The following is a 25,382-nucleotide window of genomic DNA, read 5'->3' as shown; positions in this document are numbered from 1 at the left end:
TGATGTGTTGGAATGAACATCAGTCTGATTGTCCATGTTACAAAACTGAAAAATAATATTTAATTTGGCCACTTGAGTGAGCAATCAGAGGAAAGTATCTTACATTTATGATATACAAAAATCCTACTGGGCACCCAAGCAGTTCCCAAGGAATGTCTCAAAAGAATGAGGAAGATAGTAGCAAATAGATTGTCTCTTATCAATGGATTCAAACCATGAGGTTCACCTAAGATGGAGTGGGGTGTGAACTGCTATTCTGCTTATTGGTTCTTTGAAAGGACTTCATCCTAGACATCATGGCTTGCGCATTTCTATTAATTTAGAATGCAGTGTTATTTAATGATGTGTATGAATTCTTAGTGTCTCTTGGGACCATACTTCTACTGAATTACCTTGATGCCACTTTTGTATTTCAATGAAGTTGGTTTTAAGACCATGAAGTAAGTGATTTTCTCTTGCAGGCAAAGTGGTTTATAAAAGTCAACATGTGGTCAGAAGATGCCTCTAGCCTGCCATTGGTGCCTAATATTGATGCAGCCAGGGTCTGTGAACTTATTGGCTGTGCATTTGGTGATAAGTGTTGGAAAACAAATGCCTACTCTGCAGGATGCTTAGGTTTCAGTTGCGGTTTCAGAAAAGATGGCACTTGACATATTGTACCTTTGGATGTTGTATTTCTATATGCTGTACTTGCAATTAGCTAAACTTCTAATTGAATTATGGTGACATTTGTGCAACAGGTGAGCATGGTTATTATTTACTCTCGCCATTCAGTGTTCATTGTAATATTTGAAGTGGAGATATACAAACAACAAGTCTTTTTAGACCTCTTTGGAAATTTACTGTAGAAGATCTTAGTGACTTTCAGTTATATGGACTTACACAATTTGGAACGATAGCACCAAGGTGCAGGTGTCTAGTCCTTTTGATCTGATGTCCCCTGGGAATTGATTGCTTGATATCTGGATAGGTCTTGAGGAAGGTGGATTGCACAACTGTTGTCCACCGAAACGCGCGTCGACCTAGTGCGGAGTCTTTTGGTTCGTCCAGGACTCTTATGCTGGCATGAGGATCGTCTTGCCAGGAGTTACTCAAACTGTGTACAGATAGTGTATGAATGTAGTAGTGGTGAGAGTGTTTGTATTTGTGTGATTGTTATTTGATTGTATGTATTTATTTTCTTCCAGGGGCATTTTGTAGAGAACCTTTTCTTAGGAAATGCTCTTTAGTATAACCTATTTATGAATTTTGTATGATTATGACTGTAAAAGAATTGTATTGATGTGAAATTATGAAGATGAACAAAAAAATTAAGCCTTTTGAAAATATGAGTTTGATAATATAAAAAAGGAATGAAAAAAGAATATGAAATATTAAAAAGTAATGAAGAGTTGAATTGTCACTATTGCCTTCTTAATGTTTATAAGTCTAATGAAATGTTTATGAACTAACTGAGTAGATAAAAGTATGAAGGTCGATGAGGGAAATATTTAGTATTGCATACACAAAGAGTTACCTAGAACTATGATTATTGACAAATAAGTGCAGTCGTGTTTGTTAGCAAATGTAATTGTTTATAATTGAGCTGCTTTGCATAAATTGCTAGCTAATGTATTTGTTGAAATGGCAACGTTTTGTTGAAAAATAGCCTAGAATAGACACCAGTGAGTGGATTTTTGTGGTTGCTAACGTTAAAGGAAATGTTGATTTCTTATGACCTGTTGTTAGAACTGGTACCTCGGCGTGGGTCTCCATTCCATTTTTGCTGTTGCCTCATGTGTTTTTGCTGGTGTTAGATGCTTTGGGCACAGTGCCACTGCTGTCCAGTGCCACAGTGCAAGTGCTCCATATCGTAAATTGTTGTATGAATTAGTGATTCCATGATTGACTGATTTGGTTTACTGGTCAGACCCTAGTACAGTGCACTGAATGTGCCCAGGGCTTGTAAACCAAATGCTGCTAGTGGGCTTGCCGCACTGGTTGTGCAACCCACAGAAGCAGCCTGTAAAAGTGTGTCTCAGGTCTGCCATTGCAAAGCCTGTGTGCAGTCTGGTACTGCCATGTTGACTGGGCAAGTGCACCCACTTGGCAGTCCCTAAACCTTCCCTTTTCTTGATATCAGACACCCATATGGTAGGCCCAAGGGCAGGGTGTATTGTAAGTATAAGGTAGGGCATGCCCTGGTGTGTGTGTGTGTGTGTGTGGCATGTCCTAATAGTGACTTAAAGCCATTTCCGATTTTCACTATTGCAAGGCTACCTGTTCTCCATAGGCCAGAATGGTCAGTTAGATTATTACATCTTATAATCCAAACTGACTCAGGGAACATGGTAGAAATTCGAGTTTAGTATGCCTGAACTCAGAATGATAAAATACATATTTTAGTGAAATTGGTTTTAACATTCTGCGCATTGTTGAAGAGACTGGAGGAGGGACTGCAAGTCCCAGGGGGCAAGAGCAACGCCCGCACCTGAGACTGCTCACATCAAGGATGCCTATTTAATACACCATTCATCGTGCATCGTGGGCGCGCGCCAGGCGAAGCCCGGTCCAAGGGCGGGCCCGTTTGAGTGCGTTGGAGACCGGAGGAGGGCTGGCTGGGCCCCCCTCTAACATTCTCAGCTTGCAAGGTTGGCTGTTTCGTTTAATTGTATTCGCCAACTGTTGCCGGGGGGGGTGCGATATGCTGTGTAAAATTATAGTGCTCTACTCAGTCTGTGATGTCTGGACGTGAAGGGAAGGTGAGAGGAAAGCTGCAATGGGTGGGAGTTTAGCCGGGACACTTTACCAGTTTATAACAAGGGCTACGTCAGTGTTGGCGCATGAGATTGCAATCACCGAGGTCTGTCTTTCACAGGACCCGGTATTTACTAAACGCTCATCCATGGTGGACTGATGTTGGCACGTTCATCGGAGCAGCACATACATATAGATACTGATTTTGGGGATTCGGGACAAAGTAGCAGCCAAACGCTCTAGGAAACAGTGAATACATCTTTAGTTTGGGAGCCTTGTTCTTCTGCCCCACCTACAGACATATCCCCGCCAGATACTGACAGTGGTATAGCCACTCGTGCATCTACAGGTTCTGTACTCAAAGTCCTGCCCCAACGCATCGGGAGTGGCTTCTAAGAGGAAGCGAGGAGGGGGCATGCAGAGGAAAAAAAATTCATAGATGCCTAAATTGAATAAGATTGGCGATTTGGCGACTACAGCATCTACAAGTATTGAAGTACCCCAGGCGATTACTTCTGCACCAAATACTTCGACCATTGTCCCATCTGACTGTTTCCTGCCCCAGTTGGAAGAGGGATTCTGTTTACAATTTGGAGGCCTTATTACATCTTCTCTGCAGCCCCTACTCGAGAGGTTGTCGTCAATTCAGGACAGACTGGTAAAATGTGAACAGTTGACTACAACCAATCTTGGATGTATTAAGAATAATTTGGTGAAGAGTGCCCAGGCTAAGGAATTGACGATGAATGGAACTCGGGCCCCATAGCCCCCAACTTCCCATTGCCATATCCATTTGTTTCTATTCCAATGGATGCTACATCGCGTGGGAATGATGTTCCCAGATCTACCACTGATGGCGGTGCAGAGGCACAGCGAAAAACTGACTGCTCCAAGGGTGAGGGAGCAGGACAACAATTGTTGGGAGGGGGTTTGGCCCAAAAACTACCTGGAGGTTTGAAGGAAAAACATAACATCAACGAACCTAAGAACATCCTGCCACATATTGATTTACCCCCTGATTCCTCACCTTATGTTGTTGTTTTGACTGGGGTTCCTGAATTAGATAAAGGCAGCGCTGAATCTTATATTGAATTAAAAAATAAAACGATTCACTGGCTGAACAATAATAGACCCCTCCGGCCGAAAGTTCGAAGTCAAATTTAATTTGCCCGCAGAGTAAGTTGGGTAAGCTGCAGAGCGAAAGATTTAGCGGGCGATTGTATAGTCATTAATTTTAGAGACAGACGGGTGGTTCAACACATTTGTGAGTGGTCTTACCAAAAGACGAGAACTAGCATCAGACCTTTGATTTTAGTTACTTCTATCCCCTCCAACCCATATGGAGAAATTTGGATATCTACGAAAGAACTGGGAAGGGAGAGCCCAGCCTGGTATTGCCAGCAACAGAGGAGGGATTGATGGTATTTGTTTTGCACCTAGTATCCCTCTCAGTAACAGATTCAGTGTGTTAGACCTGGTGGACTGACTGACTCTTGTCCACCTACCTCGGTTAAACAGTTGTGTGATAGTACTTGGGTTTGGCGGCTGAGGTGATAAATCAACAGCCTGCGCCAAGTGATGTCAGGGATGGGGAATTCCTATAGCCCGATGCCCAGGACATATTGTTTGGGGTCAAGGGCTACAAGTTTTCATGTGTATTTTGCCCTTGGGACAAGTAGCCCCAACCTCCACAGCACAAACCCTTTGGCTGCCAGTTTGCAGTACCACATTGTGGATCAGGGAAGGTCACTGTCTGCAGGTAAGGTGATATTTTTGTCCATGTTAATGTTGTTCAAACTTGTATTTATGGTTCATGAATTGAAAGCCTTTATTATTAGGGTGAGCGCTTGAAGTAAATGTTGTAAGCTCTGACTGCACTACTGACAGTGGTTCAAGTATAAAAATTTGTACACACGTTTTTAAAGTTTAGCAATATGAGGCTATGTATAATGCTCCCAGAATGCTCTCTGATTTGATGCAAATATTTGCAGACGCTTGAAAGCAAGATTGAGGATTCTTTGCTTTCAAAATAAAATGTTCATAAATAAATGAAAGCAGGAAAATAAACATTTCGCTAAACTACTGTAAAATGTCAGGTACCATTTCTTTGCAGCATCATTTAGTAACACGTGTTGATGCATGCTAGTATTTCCTAAGAATATCCATAATTGAAAATCAATAACCAGTTTTATTTGTTTATTTTGATTATTTATAAAGCGCAGCACTCATCCCATCGGGATATCAAGGTGCTAAATAAAGCACATGGTCTGGTGGAGCTAAAGAGGGTCTGGCTGAAGTTTCTTAGGTTTTGGGGAACAGGTGGGTCTTTAGTTTTTTTCGGAAAGCTAAATGGTTGGAGGTGAGCCGTAGATCCGAAGGTATCTCATTCCATTTCTTTGCCACTAGGTATGTGAAGGATCTCCCTCCGGACCTCACTCTCTTAATGAGCTTTGTTCTAGCCAGCTCTCAATGTAGTGACCGCAGACTCCTTGAGGGGATGTAAAATTCAATTTTGTCGTGGAGTATTTTTGGGCCGCTTTGGTACAGTGCTTTATGAGCATGGCAGATCAATTTAAAGTCTTCATGCACATTGATGCAGAGCACCTCCTATTTTGGTTGCAGACTAGTTTGGCAGCGGCGTTTTGGAGTATCTGAAGCCTCGTGAACAGATGCTCATTCATGCCGACAAATAGTGCATTACCATAGTCGAGTTGACTTATCAGTAGGGCCTGCATGACTGGTTTCTGACAGTCCATTGGTATCCACGGAAACAGTCTTGTTAGTAATTTTAGCGTCGCAAAACCCCTTCCACAGAGGATCCGTACGTGGTCCTTCATGGATAGGGTGTCGTCGATAAAGACGCCCACGTTTTTTTGCACATTGTTTAGGACTTGGGGCGGTGCCCAGTGTTTGTGGCCACCACGTGGTGTCCCAGAGAAGCTTGGCCCCTCCAAAAAGTACAATCTCGGATTTCCCCGCATTCAGTTATAGGCAGGGCTTATTCATCCATTGGGACATCTCTGTCAGGCAATTATAAAGTTTATGTTTGGAGACTTCGGGCCTTTCTTCCAGTGCTACCATTAATTGTGTGTCATCTGCATATGAGCAGATGCCGATTTCCCACTTCCTACTTTTGGCCAGAGATGAAACATAGGCATTAAATAGGGTTGGGCTTAACCACATGCGTGCGGGGGTTATAGTTGCGCTACGCTGCTTTTTTGCAAAAGCCGCGTTACATGACTAGCTCAGCTCGTCATCAGCACACGACCACCGTGGCTGATGACGAGCTGAGCTCGTCATCGGCATCAAAGGGGTTAATGATGCCCCCTGTGGGATACCACATCTGGAGGTTCTAGGTTTAGATTGGAATTGGCCCAAGCGGACTGACTGGGTTCGATTTGCTTAGGAATGATCCAAACCATTGCAAAGCTTTGGAGTGAATTCCCTTATCACGGAGGATTTCCAGCATTCTGTTATGTGAGCTCCGCTGCAATTGCAGGCGTTGAAGCACACAGGGAGATACTTGGTCTCCCCTGTGACGAGCCCCATGATGAAGCATGTCACCACTAGGGTGAGTGAGGGTTCTTTTAGAAAATAGTTATCTTCTTCTTTGTCCTGTTAGTTTTTTGACCACCCACTGATTAGGTTCAATCTCTGTGTTTTTTATGACTTGGGCACATTGTCTCGTTAGGAACACATTTAAATAGGCGCTCTTTTGTTGGTAATTATTACATCTACCATTGTCAGGAAGTACATTTCTAACATTTCTCAGTATGGGAAAAGATTAGAGAAGAGTTGTTGAAAACCCTTAAAACATGCAAGTTAGTAGATTTGCACAGACTCAAAAGGGCAATATTCCCCCAGAACTATTGCTTACCACTATCTTCATTCCCAGTGTGTAGATCTGCAGAAACGTGGCAAAATAAGGGGATTGCAAGTATTCAAACATTACTATCGTTTAAACTCTGGCATAATCAGGCTATATCAGAGCTCTGATATGAGATTGCTGCCTTCATTTGTCGATGCACTACATGGCACCAAAGGGACAAGTGGATTTTGTTACAGGACAAGTAAATTTATGAAGCAGGCTGCCCCATGGACAAGAGGATATTTTAATAAATTCAATCTGCTCAGACCATCAGTTAGTTATGTTAGCATCGACCGGCCTGCTGGAAAATGTTTTTTGTCATTTCTTTAGTGAATCCTTCAGTTGCGCAACATGTTGCAGTGGCAGGGTAAGAGTTGGTTCCTCGAGGATAACCGTGAACATATAAAGCACAAAAAACGAAATTTTGCCAAAACAGGGCACTCTGTTTTGGGTAGCCAACAGTGGACATCTGGCTGGCAGATATGGTATAGTAATTTTTAGGTTAGATCTTGCATGCAGACTGCTTTAGCTGTCTTGTTGCTCTCATGAAATCAAATAAGGGGGGTTGAGGGGGGGGGGGGGGGGAGTTTAATTGTTATTGTTCATATTTCACACGCTATGGCACGATACGACGAGATAGTACTACACACCACACGACGAAGCGACAGAGGTATTCTACTATTGGGGGAGACAGGGCTAGTCACACCCAAACCACTCAACTATGTCACAAACCTCACAATCCAAAGCCCATAAAGGCTTGATGCGGAAGACCTCAGTACCGCCCCTAAGAATGTTGACATGGAATGTCCGAGGGCTGGGAGACAAAATCAAGAAGGGACTGGTAATGCAAGCTATCAAACGGCAAGGCCCGGAACTAGTCCTACTGCAGGAAACTCATCTCACGGGGAGGGCATGTCAGGCACTAGACCGACGGGGCTACAAAATGGTAGCACACTCTGAATTCACATCTGGCTCCAGGGGGACGGGTATTCTGCTGAAGAAAACCTCCCCATTCATTCTCTTGCAGCACAAAATAGATGACCAGGGACGCTTCGCAGCGATCCATGGGCAATGGGAGGGCCGGCTCTTAAATGTAGTATCATTTTATATACCACCGGCACTTCAAAGAGTAGCCCTACCAGCATTGGGAGAATTCTTGCTGGATCTTCCAGACGGTGAAATTATTATTGGGGGTGATTTCAACTCAGTGGCAGACCCGATGGTAGATAAGTCCCCGGCGCGGGCTCATGCATCTAGTCCCTCAAGCTTCCAGGGTTTCTTGATAGCATTGGGCCTAACAGACATTTGGCGACACAAACACTCCACTGCGACACAATATACCTATCACTCGACAGTGCACAATAGTCTGTCCCGTATAGAATGCTTTCTGTTGCTGGGAAATCGGATGCGCACGGTTGATACTATAGAAATACTCCCTAGGGGCATATCAGATCACTCACCAATAGTGCTGACTCTCTCCAGCCAGGAGAAGACTAGGATGAGAATATACCCCATTTACCCCAATTTCCTGAAAATCCCAAAAATCAAGAAAGACCTTAAGAAGGCGACCAAACTTTACTTTCCCGAAAATGAAGCATCACTGGCCTCTCCCACGATTCTTTGGGAAGCGTACAAAACAGTCCTTCGTGGGCAAGCGATAGCTTCCATTACGGGACACAAAAGGGAACAACGGAAGGAGCTCTGGGTGCTAGAGCTAGCACTGCACACAGCGAATGTAGCCCACATGGCAGACCCCACGACAGACTCAGCTCACACTCTGCAATTACACCAGCAGCGGTATAGAGACCACATCCGCCTACAAGTCCTTGATAATATCTCCGCTACGACTCACAGGGTCTATGATGGGAGATAAAGCCGGCAAGATGTTAGCCTGGTTAGAAAAGAAGGAAGGGAGCAATAGAGCCATACAACAACTACACACCACAGAGGGACAACCTCAGGCCCACCCTGAGGAGATTGTGGACATACTGGCGGACCACTTTGAAAGGGTGTATACCCCCGACTGTGAAGTCACGGAAAACGCAGCCCTAGACTCCCTTAACCACATTGTGACCAGGACGCTTCCTCAGGAGGCGGTCCAGGATTTGGAAGCTGATCTCACTATAGACGAAATACAGCTAGCTATACGGGCGATACAATCCGGAAAAGCCATGGGCCCCAGTGGGATCCCCATAGAATGGTATAACTCATGTCAGGTACACTCAGCCCACCACTGCTGGCTATGTACACGGAGAGTCTCACGAGGGCAGAACTCCCACGAGATCAACGAATGGCCGCGATAATGGCAATACCAAAGCCTGGTAAGCCACGACAAACTGCACTTCATACCGCCCTATCTCTCTTATCAATGCAGAGGCGAAGATTCTCGCGAAACTGTTTGCCACTAGACTAATGACCCATCTCCCACTATTGATCCACCCTGACCAGTCAGGTTTTATGCCACACAGGAGCACCACTCACAATCTCAGACGATTATACAGGGTGCTTGCACAGGCTCCGTTATTACTAGACCGAGCCGTCATCCTCTCGTTAGGCGCAAGAATGGCGTTCGACATGGTGGAATGGGGACACTTATTCGCAGTTTTGACCCGCATGGGTTTTGGCTCCAAATTCACAACCTGGATACGCCTTCTATTCGCCAATCCAGTTGCTCATGTAGTGGCCAACGGTCACATTTCACACACAATCCAACTGGTGCGAGGGACCTGGCAGGGATGCCCCCTTTCGCCCCTGCTGTTTGCCCTAGTATTAGAACCACTGGCGGCATTGATTGGAAGTACAACGTTGTTGAAAGGCATTAGCTGGAAAGAGGGGTGGGAAGATCGCATGTCATTGTACGCCGACGATATGTTGGTATATCTGACGGACCCAGAAAGAAGTGTACCGGCATTACTGGCGCTGTGCGATGAATATGGGGCGACGTCGGGATACACACTGAACTGGTCGAAGTCAGTCCTGTATGTTCTAAAGGGGCCGGCGCCCGCACTCGACAGGGAATGCCCGCTTGCAAGAGCCACGACCTCCTTCAAATACCTTGGTATATATATCACTGATAGCCAGATGGAATTCTATGACAAGAACCTGAAACCACACCTGGATCGACTACGAAACGATGTGAAGCACTGGGCACTGTTGCCACTTACGCTTCTTGGTAGGGCAGCACTCTACAAAATGATGGCCCTCCCAAGATTCCTATGCGCCCTAGAAAACTCACCCTACCCAGTCACACCACATTACTTTCAGCAGGTGACGACGTTGGTGTCCAACCTGCTATGGAATAACAGACCTGCACGTATTGCCCATGCCAAACTGAATAGAAGTTGGTACGAGGGAGGGATTGCATTGCCAAACCTGCAATTATATTACTAGGCAGCCCAACTCAAAATAATTAACCAATGGATTCATGCACCCCGGGACGATCCAGCATACAGGGCAGACTGGGTTCAATTGGGCACGGATAGCATGCTATCGACGCTCTATAATAAAAATCAGGTGGCAAGGTTGCTAAATCCAACGAAACACACGATTACGATTAGGCTGGAAGGACACAATCACTAAACTCACCCCACTCTGGGACACCAAAGCATTGGGGCAATTAGGAAGAAGTAAAGGGTTTACACAATGGGATAACAAAGGGATATCCACGGTGGGAGACTTGTGGGACAGAAGGACAGTAATCCCATTCACCCAACTCCAGCAACAGTATGATCTGGGTCCAACTGAAACCTACAGATACGTACAGATCAGACACGCACTACTGCAAGCAATACCAGCGGAGACTGACGTCCCAGAATCCTCCCCAATGGAGGATAGACTACTCACTGACTACGTGCAACATAGTGCAACTTCCCTTACTTATAAAAAACTATTGAATAACCTCGCAGACCCCCACACTGAAACTGCGCGAGAGATGGGTGGAGGAAATGGGCGATATGGACGATACGGAGTGAAACGAAGCGCTGGCGTCCCCAAGGGAGGTGGGCATCTCGGCTAGATTCAGGCTCGTACAATTAAAAATCCTACATCGCGTGTATTATACTAGAACCACACTACACAAACTCCAGGGGGCACCGCATCCCTATTGTCTTCGGAACTGTGGTGCGGAAGGTACCTTGCTTCATACCCTCTGGGACTGTCCATTCATAGCAGCCTACTGGCGTCAAGTGCTGCGCACGATTTCACAAACACTAAAGGTGTTACTAACTCCAGAACCACGTAAATGCATTTTGAATATTTGGGATCCAAATGACTTATCCAGGTATGGGTTAATATGGGGCACGTTGGCCCTTATGGTGGCGAAGCGAGATATTGCACAGAAATGGGGCGCAGCTGAACTACCCACGCTGGCGCAATGGAGCAGGAACATGGACTTACTGATGTTTACTGAAAGAGCGGTGTATGTTTTTTATTTATTCAATCTTTATTTCGGCCATATGGCCATAAAAGATATACAACAACAGTAAAACATGTACAACCATGATAAAATCCACAACAATAACAAAACAGCACATGCTATACACTATAAAATCATTCCTTTGAGTTAAAACTACCAGAGTTACATTTTAAAAGATTTGGGGTTTACTCTGGGCCTGTGATTTCAGAATGCAGGTGCGGGTATGCCAGACATTGGTGAGGAATTTTTCCAGTAGAAACCCGGTTAAACTCGAAACATCGGTTTTCAAAATTCTATACATTGGCAGGTACTCCCTACAACCAAAGTTCTTAATAAGTGGTAAGAGCCAGTACTTCCTAGCTTTCATATAGGTTGGGCAAAACAGGGCCACGTGTAGATCACTCTCCTCCGCATAGGAGCATGTCGGACACTGCTTAGAAGAGGACGGGGTTGTCCAGGAGCTGGTGAAAGATAGGAAGGGCAATGTTCCATATCTCCATTGGAGAAACAGCTTCCTGGCCAACACGGGGGACATGGCGTCCAAGACCCTTTCCAGCCTATATGAGTCCTTGCTCAGCATGAATGCAGATGTTAATGATCCCGCCCGCTGGCCGTCCATGGCAGATAATAATTTCTGGTCGTGGTAGACCTTAACCAAAGTTCTGCGTGGGATGTTTAATGAGGCGTTTGCAGGGTCGGACCAGAGATCAGGAAACCCCAATGTTGTGCATGATTTTTGGATGTATTTTACCCAGGGGATTTGTAAAGCTTTGGGATGAGTTAGAAGCTCACTCAGTTCCGCCCTATAGGCAGATAGTTCTTCACTACTCCACAGTATTCGCCAGAAGACTATGGGTCTGAGACCTATTTCATCAGCTACTGGTCTCAGTCCCAGATCCAGCCTCAGAGGAAGGAGCGGGGTGCTGGCCGGAAGTGCAACTATCTGTCTAATGAAATTATTCTCAGTTGCCGACAGACTGCGAGTTGATGTGTGTCCCCACAATTCCGCCCCATACATAGTGGCGCCCCTAGCCTGTGCTTTATAAATCTGTATGAGCGGTCCCAAAGGCCGGTATGTCGAGCTCTTCATCATCCGTACAATACCCCCAGTGGTCTGCACTAATTTGAGGTTAGCTCTAGTCTGATGTGGCCCCCATGACATGGTCTCATTCAAGGTTACACCTAGATATTCAAAGGTGGAGACTCTCTCCAGCCTTGACGCTCCCAGTAGTGGATTCGGGCGCAATTTCTGACTAGGATTCAGGACCATAAATTTAGTTTTTGTGGCATTAATTTCTAGACCCCTTTCTGTACAAAAGGCCACAAAAGAGTCAAGAATCCGCTGAATCCCCATTGGGGTTTTGGACAGGAGCAGGGTGTCGTCTGCAACCATAATTGCAGGCACCCTGTTGCCGTTCAATTTTGGGGCATCAGTGTTTTCAGTACCATTCAGGTGGGCGATTACCCCGTTGACAAAGAGGCAGAACAGGGTCGGTGCAAGCACACAGCCCTGCCTAACCCCCCTGTCAACGGGGAATCTGTCCGTCAGTTCCCCTGACTTCCCACACCTCACTCGGGCATAGTTGTTGTGGTGTTATCTCTGTAAGATTATCAAAATGTCCGCGGGTACACCCATCTCTGACAGGACACTCCAAAGTTTGCCTTTGGGCACCAAGTCGAAGGCGGCCCTCAGATCCACAAATATTGTGTATAAGCTGCCACCATCGAATATCGCTGCCCTCCAATAGATCATATTCAATCTAAAAACCTGATCCACTGTTGAAACCCCCTTTCTGAATCCTGCCTGATAGGGGCTGAGGGCACCCGTTTCTTCCTCCCACTCCTGCTGTCGATTCAGCAATACCCTACCAAGCAACTTCTGTGGTACATCAATTAGGCTAATTGGTCTATAGTTGGCTGGGAGCAGGGGCGAGCCATTCTTATATATGGGAACCACCTCTGCCCCCAGCCAAGTGCTTGAAACCTCCATGTCGCTCAAAACTCCGTTAAACAGAACAGCAAGGTAGGGGGCCCAGACGTCGGGTTCCTGCTTGAACAAGTCCCCAGGTAGGCCGTCCAATCCTGGCGCCTTGCCCGATGTCAGACCTGCTATTGCTGCCCTAACCTCTCCCACTGTTATTGGTTCCTCCTCGTATACTGCCTGGCCACCCCAGCATCATTCGTGGTTTCTCCCAACTCAGAGCTATAAAGGGATTGGAAGTGGGTCTGCCATACCCCTGGTGCGATGTTAGGCTCAATAGCTGAGTGGAGATTCCCCGACCCCCCCCATTCACTACTCTCCAGAACGTCCTGTGATCTCCTTTCACAAGGGAATTATTTATCTCCTCCCATTGATTCTCCTCCCATTCAGATTTAGCATGGGCCAGGAGTTTTTTATATACCCGTCTACTTTCTCTTACCTTCTCTCCTCCTTGACCCTCCTTAATATTTCTAAGGAGTTCTTCCTTTGCCTTTTTACAGGCATTATTGTACCATGAGGATTTATGTACCTGTCCCCTCTTCGAGTTTTGTACTTTACTAAATAAGATGGGGGTGGCACCCTTCATGAGGTCCTCATGTGCCTGGTGTAATTTACCCAGTGTATCTTTATTGCCCACCCCGATGGCTAAGTCTCCTACTCTCTCTAGAATAGGGATTAATCCTGCATACAGCTTCGGAAGCTTCTCCTGACTCGAGGCTATGTTTTCCCACCTGATTCTTCTTCTGTTGTTAGCCAGTAGAAGTTCAGGTTTGTTTCCCTCACTCGTAGTTGCAGGGGTTTGAATGCCAGGGTGGATAAGATCAAGTTCTAAAGATGCCCCCGCGATTGCTCCACCGGGGACGTTGTCAGCTGTAGATCCAACTACCGAAATGACAGCCCATCGGTCAGTATCCGGGGTCACATAGCTAAGGGCTGGGTTTGAAGACAGTCAATCAACCCCGTCCAACCCACCCAAACAATTAAAACGATTGTAATGAAAAAAGGGAGTGTCCGGCGGTTGGAAATCTGGGCGTGCCACGTGTTCCTTGTATCTGTGTCTCCGTTCTACCCTTGTCCAATTGCCTTGTGCTGGCTCGTAATGCATACGGGTGGGGGGGGAAGAAGAAGGAGACTGGCAATGACTGTATAGTGGAGTCCAGCGATCTGTTTGACCCTGAGCAAATATGCAGAACAGTGCCCGGATCTCGGAAGGACACCATAATGCAATCCCCTACAATTGTTTTCTTTGTCTTCCCCAGCCATGGTACCCTTCTGACCATGATGATCTCGTTATTAAACTGGGGCGGTAAGGGTCTGTTCCAATTAAGCCACTTGATGACTTTCTTCTTAAGTGACAGGAAATTTTCATTTTCACCCCTTTCTAGAGGGGGGGCGCCCGCCAATACCACCATAAAGTTGTTTGCTTCCGGGGGCAAGTCCGGTCTCCGGGGTCTGGGATCGGGCTTTACCGGCGGAGGGGGTGAAGTACTTAGGTTTGGTAGGGCCCTGTGATTTGTGCCTAGAACTGAACTATGAGAAACTGGAGCTATTATCTGGGGAGGCATAGTATTAGGTATGTTCGATGGAACTGGGACTTGAATGGACATAAGTGGTTGCAAAGAGGCCGCAACAGCAGCACCCTGAATGGGTCCTGCGTTGGGAGAAGGTTTTTGTGGATGGGTGGGGGTCTCTGCAGGAAGATTGGGCCCTGCGGCTTTTGTCTGCTTGCTGACCGTGGTACTCAAACTAGTTAGGGTGGCTTCTAGGATTGTGAGCCTGATCTCTACTTTTTTTAAGCTCTCACTGATAGGCAGTAAGAGTGATTTTAGTAGAAATTCAATGTTCCCCAGGGATGTGGCGGGGGGCACTATATTGGGTAGATTGGCCCCTATGTCACTATTGGCTACTGCAGAGGTCATGTTAGTGCCCTTGGGGGAGGCGACTACAGGCACCTTTTGTATAAGCCTGTTTGGAGTGTGTGCCGGTTTATGATTTTTCCCAAAGTCTGAGTGGGGAATTTTGGTCTTTCCCTGGCCCTCCCTCGTCTTTCTTCTACGCTTATTGGGTGGAGGACCATGTACCTCCGCCACAACAATTTGCTTGGGCTTGTTATTCCTAGCATTAGCTGCCGGGGGTGTTTGAGTGACCAAATCGACAGTCATGCTGCTAGCAGTTAGGGGTTGAATGGTCTCCATGGTCTGTTCAGGGAGTATAGCGGGGTTAGGGATAGTATCCCGTAATAGTAGGGGGACACCCTCTTGGGTAGATAAATCCTGACTACCAAAGCGGGGGCTTTCACCTTGGGAGATGGGGTAGGGAACTATATCACCAAGAGGTATGTTTTTCATATTTTCGATGGAGCGGCGGCGGTCTGCCCTACGCTTCTCAAGGGAACTTTCCTTTCCCCCTTCGCTGATTTGAAGTAATTATCTAGCGTCCCAGTGTTACTACCCCCAGCCCTAGAGGGAGTTTCACTTAGGGCCGGAGATGACATGGCCGGGTCCTGAGCTAAGGTAAGGAAGATACAGGCGAAAGAGTGTGGGCCCAGCCCGGCCTCCTTCGGCCCCGGACGGCCACAGACGGTCCCGCCCTTGTCCCGGGCTTAACCCCGGGCTCAACCCCGGGCTCGATCCCGCGTGCGCGTTCCCGCGTGCGCGTAATAATGCTTCCTAAAAATAGTTGGCAGGATGGTGATGATAGGAGGGGGAACGGCGAGGGGGCGTAGCGAGAAGAGGACCCAGGTGTGGCCACTGAGGTGGAACTTGGCCCCCTGGTCCTCGCAGTCCCACTGCACGCCCGTGCCAAACTCGCCCGGTAATCCCTGTATCTAGGGCTTGCCCTCGTAAGTGGAACAGAGTCTGGACTAATTGGAACACATATAGGGGGGAACTGTGCGATCCGCTATCAGAAGAAGATGACGCCAGCTCAGGCGAAGAAGAAGAGGGGGAATGGGACTGTGACATTTGAACTGCTAACCATAACAGACTGCATGATGAACTGCCTCTCGTGGTACTGTCTTTGTTAACTCTGATTATGTGTAACTGTATATCTAGAACAGTGCAGAACTATTGTCGTACTGATTGTCAACGTGTATGGTTTAACACAATGAAAATAATAAAAAATTGTTTAAAAAAAAAAAAATTTATAAATAAAAATCGATGGAGAGACAGGCTTTGGGTCAGTCCTGTTCACCTATTGACTCTCTTGTTCCATGAATAACTACATTTTGTTTGCTCTCCTTTGCAGATATGCATACAAAGAATGGCACTTGAGTGCCGGTTCTGGTGGGCCAATATGTTACTCTGCCAATCCATTCTTTCCATTTTGTATCCTTTAATTTTTGCCATCTTGTGTGTTTAAACTATTTCTCCAGATGCAATAATTTAAGGCCAAAATACATTTTTCTTTGTATGTTTAAAAATCATATTTTCCTGTGATGTGCAATAAAACTAAAGATAGGCAGATGTAGTTAGAAAAAGGTACAAAAGCTGCCGGGAAGAACCCATACTGTTCTATTAAAATTATGTATAGTGGTAATATTCTTGTTTATTCTATTTTGCTTCAAGCGTATGACTATACTTAGCCATCAGCATCATGTTGTAGTTTATTTTGTGGCTTGTGCGTGCATCAAAAAATAAATGAATCTCATCAGTTTGGCAAGGACAGACCCATTGGACTGGCCACACCATCTTCAACTTTACTATCTCCAACCCCCAGCACACTTTAACCAAGCACTACTGCTCCACCCACGTAGTTGGGAAAGGTAACATAGACCGAGTGGACTAAGACACTCGGCTCCACACTACCCGAAACGTCAGCAGATCTTCACCTTTCCACCCACAACTTCTCTTCCTTGATGAACAAATGCGCTGACAGTGTAGCCCCGCTGAAGCCAGCCAGCCAAAACCTAAGACAAGCTGCCTGGTATACCCCAGAGCTCAGCACCACTAAGGGGAACTGTCCCCAACCCGATAAACGATGGTGAATCACCAAGGACCCCTCCGACAAAGCCACTCACAAAGCAGCCCTCAGGGACTACCACCTGCGCATCAAGGCAGCCAGAAGAACAGCCATCACTAACCACATCGACACTGCGGCGAAGCACACATAAGAGCTCTTCGAAATCATCAAGGAATTCTCCAACCCGGCAAACACAGGGATCTTGTCCACCCATCCCAACAACTCTGCAACACCCTCTCAGACTACTTCCACAGCAAGACTGTCACCATCTACAACAACTTTGACCCCCAACCCACCATACTTGGCCTCGACAACATCAACCAACCTACGAACACCAGTCGAACAATAACCTGGTCTCCACTCTACACCCAGACCACCACGAACATCATGTCATCCAACCACTCCGGAGCACCCACCAACCTCCACCCTCACTATTCCTTCAACCTCAGAGTCAACATAAACTGCACAGAACTCACCAGCATCCTGAATGCCGCCATCTCCACAGCAACTTTCCAAATTGATGGAAACACACAGTGGTCAGACCCCTCCTAAAGAAGCCCTCTGGCAACCTCAGCGACCTCATAAATTACCTATGCATCTCCCTGCTCCCATTCCCAGCCAAAGTACTTGAGAAAGCAATCAACCAAGAACTCACCGACTACCTAGAACGAAACCACCTAATTGCTGCCTTACAATCTGGGTTCCAAGCCAATCACATCACAGATATCGCGCTGATCGTCTCCACAGGTGACATCAAAAGCCTCCTCCAATGGAAAGAAACTGCGGCCCTGATCGTCCTCCTCCACCTCTCTGCGGCATTTGACCCGATCTCCCACCACATCCTCATTGGCCGACTCCACAACATCGGCATACAGCAACACGCCCGCAAGTGGATCACCTCCTACCTCTCAGGACACACACAGAGCATCCGCCTACATCCTTCACCTCCGCTCCCAAGGACATCATTTGCGGAGTGCCCCAAGTATCATCCCTTCCATGTTCAACATATACATGACCCCCCTCAAGCACCATCATGTTCAACATCTACATGGCCCCACCTCGCAGATGTCATCAGATCCCACTTACTCAACATAATCTCCTACTCCAATGACACCCAACTCATCCTCTCGCTCACCAAGGACCCATCCAACACCAAAACCAACTTCTGCATCGCCATGACCGACATAGCCAAATTGATGTGAAAACGCTACCTCAAACTTAACTCCGACAAAACAGAAGTACTGACCTTTGGAAAAGACACCTCTGCGTGGGACCACAGCAGGTGGCCAGTAGACCTCAGACCAACACCGACAGACTTTATTTGGAACCTCCGCATCATCGACAGCCAACTAACCATGAAATATCAGGTAAACACAGTCTCCTTATAATGTTTCTACACCCTGTACATGATCCACAGAATCTTCATATGGGTCCCAATGAACACTATAAAGACCTTCACATAGCCCTTTGTCACCAACCGCCTCAACTCTGACAGCGCTCTCTATGCCAGACTTTTCACCAAACTCCTTAAGAGACTCCAAACCATACTGAAGTTATCAGCCAGACTGATCCTGGATCTCCCCAGATGGACCCACATCACCCCTCACCTCAGACTTCCACTGGCTTTCCATCCAGAAGAGATGCCAGTTTAAGATCCTCACACACGCACGTAAGGCTGTACACAACCAAGGACCTTCCTACATCAATATTCAACTGAACTTCCACCTGCCTCCAAGACACCTGCGCTCCGCCTAACTTGCCCTCACACACACTCCCCGCATCCATCGCAGCTCATTCGCCTATATCGTCACCAAGACCTGGGGCGATTTGCCCCTCCACCTCCAAACAGCACCCTCCCTGGCAGACCCTAGAAAGCGACTCAAGATCTGGCTCTTCAACAGAGATGCAGCACCCTCAGCGCCCAGATATCCCTATGGCTGACCATGCTGCATTATACAAATGCTTACTTGTTGAATATTTGGGTACCCAAACCTTTTGAAGTGAACCGTTTGTTTGACTGTGAGTCCATGCAGGGTCACCTACGTGCAAAGGTGTTGAACTATACTATTTGGGACTAGGATGAGACAGGCAGCATGATTGCAAACATAAAGTTTGGTTGTAATCTTGGCGAAGAGTTTCAGATAGATTCCATTATAGTTTTCTTTGCGTGAATGATCAGAGCAAGGAGGAAAATGATTCAGGAGCAGCAAGGCAGAATTCTACAGGCAACACGTACATTGTGGACTGCATTGTTTGTGACTTTGTAGTAGCGGATATGGGTCATTCTCCTCATATTTCTGATATTTCTAATTCGATGCCTTTGAATGGAAAACTGAATGCAATATGGAATGGATACTGAAGCTAATAGTTGCTTTAGGCAGTCTAGAGAGCTGCTCTAAATTATAAATGTTCTATATTTTGTTGTTACATGGGATGCGCTTTAAGTAACAGCTAGTCTCCCGGGCATCTCATCACAGATGCAATTCCTTCTGTGTAGAGCTGCAGTATAATCTCAATTTGGATGGAGCTCATTTATTTACGTTTGACCTTGTGTTAGTCGCTGATCCTATTGATGCATATATAGCTATTCCATCAGTGGAATTAACTTACTGGTTTAAGCTCACCCTATTTTAGGGACGTTTTAGAGACATAAGTGTTGTCTCAACTGGTCATCAGTAGACTGACCATATGAGTGGGAACACAGAAACGTTAAACTTCTATGAAATGTTAATAGTACTTTATTTACTGAGGTCTGGTGAGGAGTAGTAGCCAAGGGTAAAACATTTGACTGAAGGGTGGCTGCCTCTCAAGGGCTCTTGTAACTTTAACTACTGTACCACAGTTCATTTTTGTATTCTTTTTTTATTTCCAGAGCTGCCGTCCGAGAAGACCAAGAATGAAGATGGAATGGAAACTCATTTGCTGGGTATGCTTTGCTGATCTTTCAACGGCTTTTGACCTGTTGAGCAGCCAGATATGTTTAATAACTTACAGTGAGAATTTTGTAGTTATTAAATTATAAACTTTGGGAACTGCTAAGGTTCATTGGACCCATCCATTCTTCATTTACCTCTGTCCATTTGATATACAGCCATTTCCTGGTCTCCACTGTAGAGACAAATTCCTAATACTGTGATTTGATTGTGGTTACCGCATTAGCCGTAACACGTTTGCATTTTCTTTTTGGTGACTGTCTTTGTCTAACAATAAGAGCAGGCCCTTCTGTTTATAGAGTTTATTTAGCCCTCCTTACAATCATCCAAGCTATTCCTTTGACTGCTTCATGGCTTTAGACCCAAATTGAGCCTAATCTTTTAACCCACTCTGCCACAGGTTCAGAAATTATTGTTTCTGGCAGACCATCTTCAATAGTCTCGAGACAATTGACAAGATTAGGAAATGTTTCCAGTCCAATTTATCTAAACTAGAAACGTGAGCCATAAAGATTCTGAAGAGCCTGTGGATAAAACAGTGGTAATTAATGTTGTTCACTATAATAGAGATGTAATGAAAGTATCTAGTAAAAGTGAACATTAATTAAGAACTTCCCTTCAGTGTGTCTAGAGCTCTGTTGGTAGAAATCAGACACTTGGTTGATTTATGTTTTTTAATGTTTCCTTCCTTAGAGGATTTGTTGGACGATTAAGAAAAAAGTTAATTTGGACCAGAGACTTGTTGGATAACTGTGCTTAGGTTATCTAAACATTACTTAAATGTAATAAAAGACTAGATGAATGGCCCAGGAGACCATTTGTGTCCTGTTGTAAATTCAGTCTAGAACCCCTGACCCCTTCAGTTTGCACACAGTGCATGTTGTATAAGACCCCCCCCCCCCAAGTATTCATTTTGCTCACGTTTTAATAGTCAAGTACTTTCTCTGCAGTGGTGTAAATCTCGCTAGGTTTAATAATTTAAATTGAATTTTCAGATACAAAAGTTCATTGCTGGAGTATTGGTGCCAGTATGAACCATATTTTATATGGGGATGGTGCATCTTGATATAATTTCATTAAATAGGGAGTACTAAAGATCAGCTAACTGGTGTTCTCTCTAACTAGGATGCTAGTTACCTTTGGATAGGTGGCCTCTTTGACTCTTCTGTAGACAAAGACTTGTAGCCTATGCTTAGCTCAAGGGAAGTGGTGTTGGGTGAGTCTAGGTGCAGTACAATACAATAAGGTTTGGGTTAGAGTGTGATGGTCCAGTCAGAGTTGTAAGTGCATAATTTATAAAAAAAAAGTCTAAAGATATAGAATCTCGTTTACAGTAGAAAATTGGAATAAAATAATACAGAGTACATCAAACCCAATGAAAATTGTAATGTAGCACAATGGGTTGTAAAAACTATGGTACTCACTTGAGGGATCGTAAAAATCATCACAGCTCTAAATATAAAACACCAAAATGCAATTTCAAGAACATTGGCGTGGTTCAGCAGTGTTCGCAAACATATATTTGCAGTAGCTAACAATCGTGAAAACAACACTATAAAATCAAGTGCTACAATTCTCCCATTTAACCCGAGATAGTTTGTGGATATTAGGGTTGCGAACATTGACTTAACAACGAACACTTCAAAAGAAAGTAATCATATGCAGTTGCTAGCAGTAATGTAGTGTAACTAAGAATCTGCATTGTAAAGGGACACGGTTTCGCAGTATAGAAAGTGAGCTTACTGGATCCAAGGAGGTAAACCGGTCTCTAGGTTTAGGGTTAATGACATCTAACACTAAAATGGAGATCTCTAGTACCTGGAGGTCCTAGTTGCTCAGGGCCCTGACTGATTCGGCAGTGGACAGGCCTCAATGATGCAAGAGCTCAGATCGAAGTTTGGCTCACAGCAACAGGTGTAAGCCTACAGTCACAAAGATTTTGCCTTTGACCACATGTGGTTCAAGTTCAAGCAAGTTGACAAGCTGACCGGAAGTTTTTGTCTTTGGAAAAGAAAGCAGATTAATTAGCACTTTGTTAGATCACTTACATGTGGGGATTACCACCATTGTTCCATCAAAATAAATGTGGTAGTTGCACATTCACAAAAGAAGGTGCCGACTTAATGCACAAGAATTTTTCTTTGAAACCAAGATGTTCTTAACTACAGAACAAACTATCTTTATACTTCAGTTTAACAGACTATTTTCATAATCACTAACGAGAAAGAAAATAGGGCAACCCCACTGCTCTATCGGATGTTACAATCTGAATGATCTTATGGTGATGTGTCAAGTATTTAATCATTCTGAGGTTGACACTCTGACAACTAGCCGTGACAAGTGATAGTGGGAATGTAGAAAAGATATATTAGAAAAAGATTCCAAATGGTAAGTGTATGTGACTGTGGGAGGGCAGGCCGGATAAATAGACGAGGAGGCTGTATATAGTGTGCCAGTTGGTGACTTTTATTGACCGTCTTTGATCTGGAGATGGAGGGGTTCAGTAGTTCTTCGGCGTCCTCGGGTCTTGACTCTCTTCCAGGGAAAGCGTTGTCTTCTGTGGTCTCCTTGACGATCTTGTCCTCTCTTCGGTCCGGGTTTCACCCACGGAGGCTCATGAGAGTAAAAGAAAGGAGCAGTCAGTCTTCTCTACTATCACATGCCCATAAACTAGGGCGTTCCTGTCACCTTGCACTGTGGTGGTTGACTTACTATACTATGGGAGGAAAAGGATACTTGTGGGGAAGGGTTTTTTACTGTCCCTAAAGGAAACAAGTGGTAGTAATATGGAAGGCCTTTATACTCTGAACATACTTGGTAGCTCACAACCGGAGGTCACGCGGGAAGTGAGGGTAGTGCAGTGTAAAAGAAAACAAATGCTCGTGCCCCTTTTTTAACCCGCTCCCCCCCCCCCTTCCCTACTCACCCCTCTCCCTCCCCTTCTCGACCTGAGAGACTCACCGGCTCTGCCGCAACTCTCCAGAGTTGCGGCTGCTCTCTAGCCTCCTCCTATGGGATCCACCAATCCTCACACCACGGCTCATCTTCTTCACCGTCTTCTTTGTTTCCTCTGGGGTCTTTGACTTCTTCTCGCTCCGGGTTCTCTCGTTTCTCCATCTCTTCTGGCGTCTTTCTCCTTTCTCCGGCTTCTTCGCGCCTGTCAATACCTGGTTGGTCCTTTTTCTCCTCCTCCGTGTAATTCCTTTCCTTGGTAGCTCCCTCCTTTTCCTGTGACGTCATACGGACCGTCTCCTGTGTGGGCGGAATACGGAGGGGTGTGTTTATCCTCCTTGTGATCGTCCAAAACAGAAAGTGATTTTTCCAAATTAATACGATCAATTTCTCGTATTTTTTCTGCTGTCTCAATTTGAGTTACTTTCCAAGCTTCGTTGTACGCAGCGTATATACCGGCCGCTATGAAACGTTTTTGACGCTGTTTACGTGGTCCCATTATGAAATCGCTCAAGTCAGCCCCGTCTTTAAGTAAAGTCAAGTGTTGCTTAATTTCAGCCAGTGTGGATGTCTGTAGCCATTCAAGGCATAGTTTCCCTACACTGTATGTTGTTACTATCCCTGGATGTTGTCTCTGGGAGTATCTAGGGTCTGGTCTGGTCATTTTGAACCCCTGTTTTTTGTTCAGGAATCTATCTTGACAGTTATTTGTGTCTGTTGGCCAGATCAACCACTTTTTCCAATCAGGATGTGTTCTGTTTTGATGTAAAATGTGGGATACGTCTATCTCAACATCTGTAGTGGTATTACTATCAGGTATTGGCTTTGGAATAGACGGTTTGTTTAAGTCTTTAATCTTAGCTCGGCCAAGACAAGTAGTCTGTTGAATGGTGTCATTCAAAAATATTATTTGTTCTGGGATCATGCAGGCTCTAAATAATGCATCTAAACCTTGGACCTGCCAATATTTTGTACCTCAGATGGCTTTCGTTTCAATGTTGTCTTTCCAAAATTCAAAACCAAATGTAATCATTTTTTCATAAAAATTTTCAGAATAAATCAATTTAGTATTTGTCAACATTGTTTTTATCCCTGTCTTATTTAACAGTTTAAAATAAAACGTTTCTGCATCACTTGTGTTAAACCCTGAGAAGTATGGGAATTTCTCATAAAATGTTTTCGAACTGCTTTTTGGTGGAGTTGCACAATGTCCCCATCAGGGCTCTAGGTCGAAATCTGTAGCAAAGCCAATCCGGCGCAAGAAGGTACTAGCAGTTCCACGAGGAAGAAAAAGATTCCTGGTGTCCAATCTTATGTGGAAATTATGTTTAAGGGCACTATGCAATCCACATCAGTATGGCCGCCTCAAGTTCCGTGATCGCTGTCCAGCGGCAGCGGTCTAGTGCTTGGGAGCTCGCACTGGTGATTCAGCTGAGGCTCTGATTAGAACTTCGGAATGACGCACTTCAACTGAACTCGCACCGCAAAGGTTGCGTTATCTGTGAAGTCTGCCGTTTCCAGAATCTGTTTCTCGTCAAGACCTTCAGTTTACCGAGTTTTCTACAGCCATCTGAATAAATCTACAATCAAGCCGCATGCGCTACATGGGAGCACCGACAGCTTACTGTACAGAGTCAAGTAAGCCGTTTTGAAACTAGTTTTGAGGTACAGGTCTTTAGTGCCATCTTCAGGTACTTTCAAAAAAGACAGTTTTGAAAAAAGACTTGTGTATAGTTTATTTTCTTCCGAAGGAACATTTTAATTGTAAAGGTCTTTGGAAGCAGTCAAGAATACTGACATTAACGCCAGGACAGTGTGAGGCGTATCTGTCATCATCTTCCTGAGTATCAGTTTGTTACGGGACTTTCCTTTTCACAGTTGAAGTTGATAACTAGGAACTTTCTTAAATTCCTGGTTACTTAAGAGGCAGCTACATATTGAGTTGGTGAGTAGAGGTTCTGGAATTATAACCAATCTTGAGGCAGTGGGAATACATAAAATGCAATAGTGAATTATAGCTAATATACATGTGCATATATGTTTTTTCAGACACAGTACAGTCAGAACTAATAGTAGCAGTCAGCCACCCAACATATAAGAGAGAAGCAAATAGCCAGGTCTTCCAGGTAACAATAGTAATAATAGAATTGTAATTCCTTAAAGTTGTTAAAGAGTTTACAGAGAAGGTTAAGTGTGTGTCTTACTGCAGGTGCCAGTGCTAATCTTCAACGTTGGCAGAAGACCAGAGAAGAACAATCTTCAACCAGGCTGTCTCTCTTTTTCTGTCCACTTCCCCTTTCCCTGCTGCTTCAGAGGCGGCTTAGTGGTTTCTGGCCGTTGCTGAGGTGGTGGGGCATTGGGAGCATCGTCGGCTTCGACGGACTTGGAGTGAGCCTTTTGACAGATTGAAGTGTCAACTTTCCATCTGAGCCACGATGGCAGAGGGCTTTGATTTGAAAACTCTGGCAGGAATTTTGGATGGACTGCAAAGTCAGTTAACTCAGTCTGTTGAAGATAATAGGGCTTTAAGAGAGGAAA

General features: G+C 45.2%; 1 protein-coding gene across 1 annotated transcript in view; it reads left to right on the top strand.

Annotated features, from left to right (window-relative positions):
- LOC147731585 (ADP-ribosylation factor-like protein 6-interacting protein 6) overlaps positions 1-25,382 on the top strand; it is a 131,673-nt gene that overhangs the window by 23,488 nt on the left and 82,803 nt on the right. The window contains exon 2 of the mRNA XM_086956680.1: positions 19,832-19,885. Coding sequence (XP_086812806.1) covers positions 19,832-19,885 — 54 coding nt within the window. The remainder of the gene's footprint in view (positions 1-19,831; positions 19,886-25,382) is intronic.

Source organism: Lissotriton vulgaris, chromosome 2_1, assembly GCF_964263255.1.
Source record: "Lissotriton vulgaris chromosome 2_1, aLisVul1.2, whole genome shotgun sequence".
Classification (NCBI taxonomy): domain Eukaryota; kingdom Metazoa; phylum Chordata; class Amphibia; order Caudata; family Salamandridae; genus Lissotriton; species Lissotriton vulgaris.
Note: the sequence above shows the minus strand (reverse complement) of the source record. Positions and strands in the feature narration are given on the sequence as shown.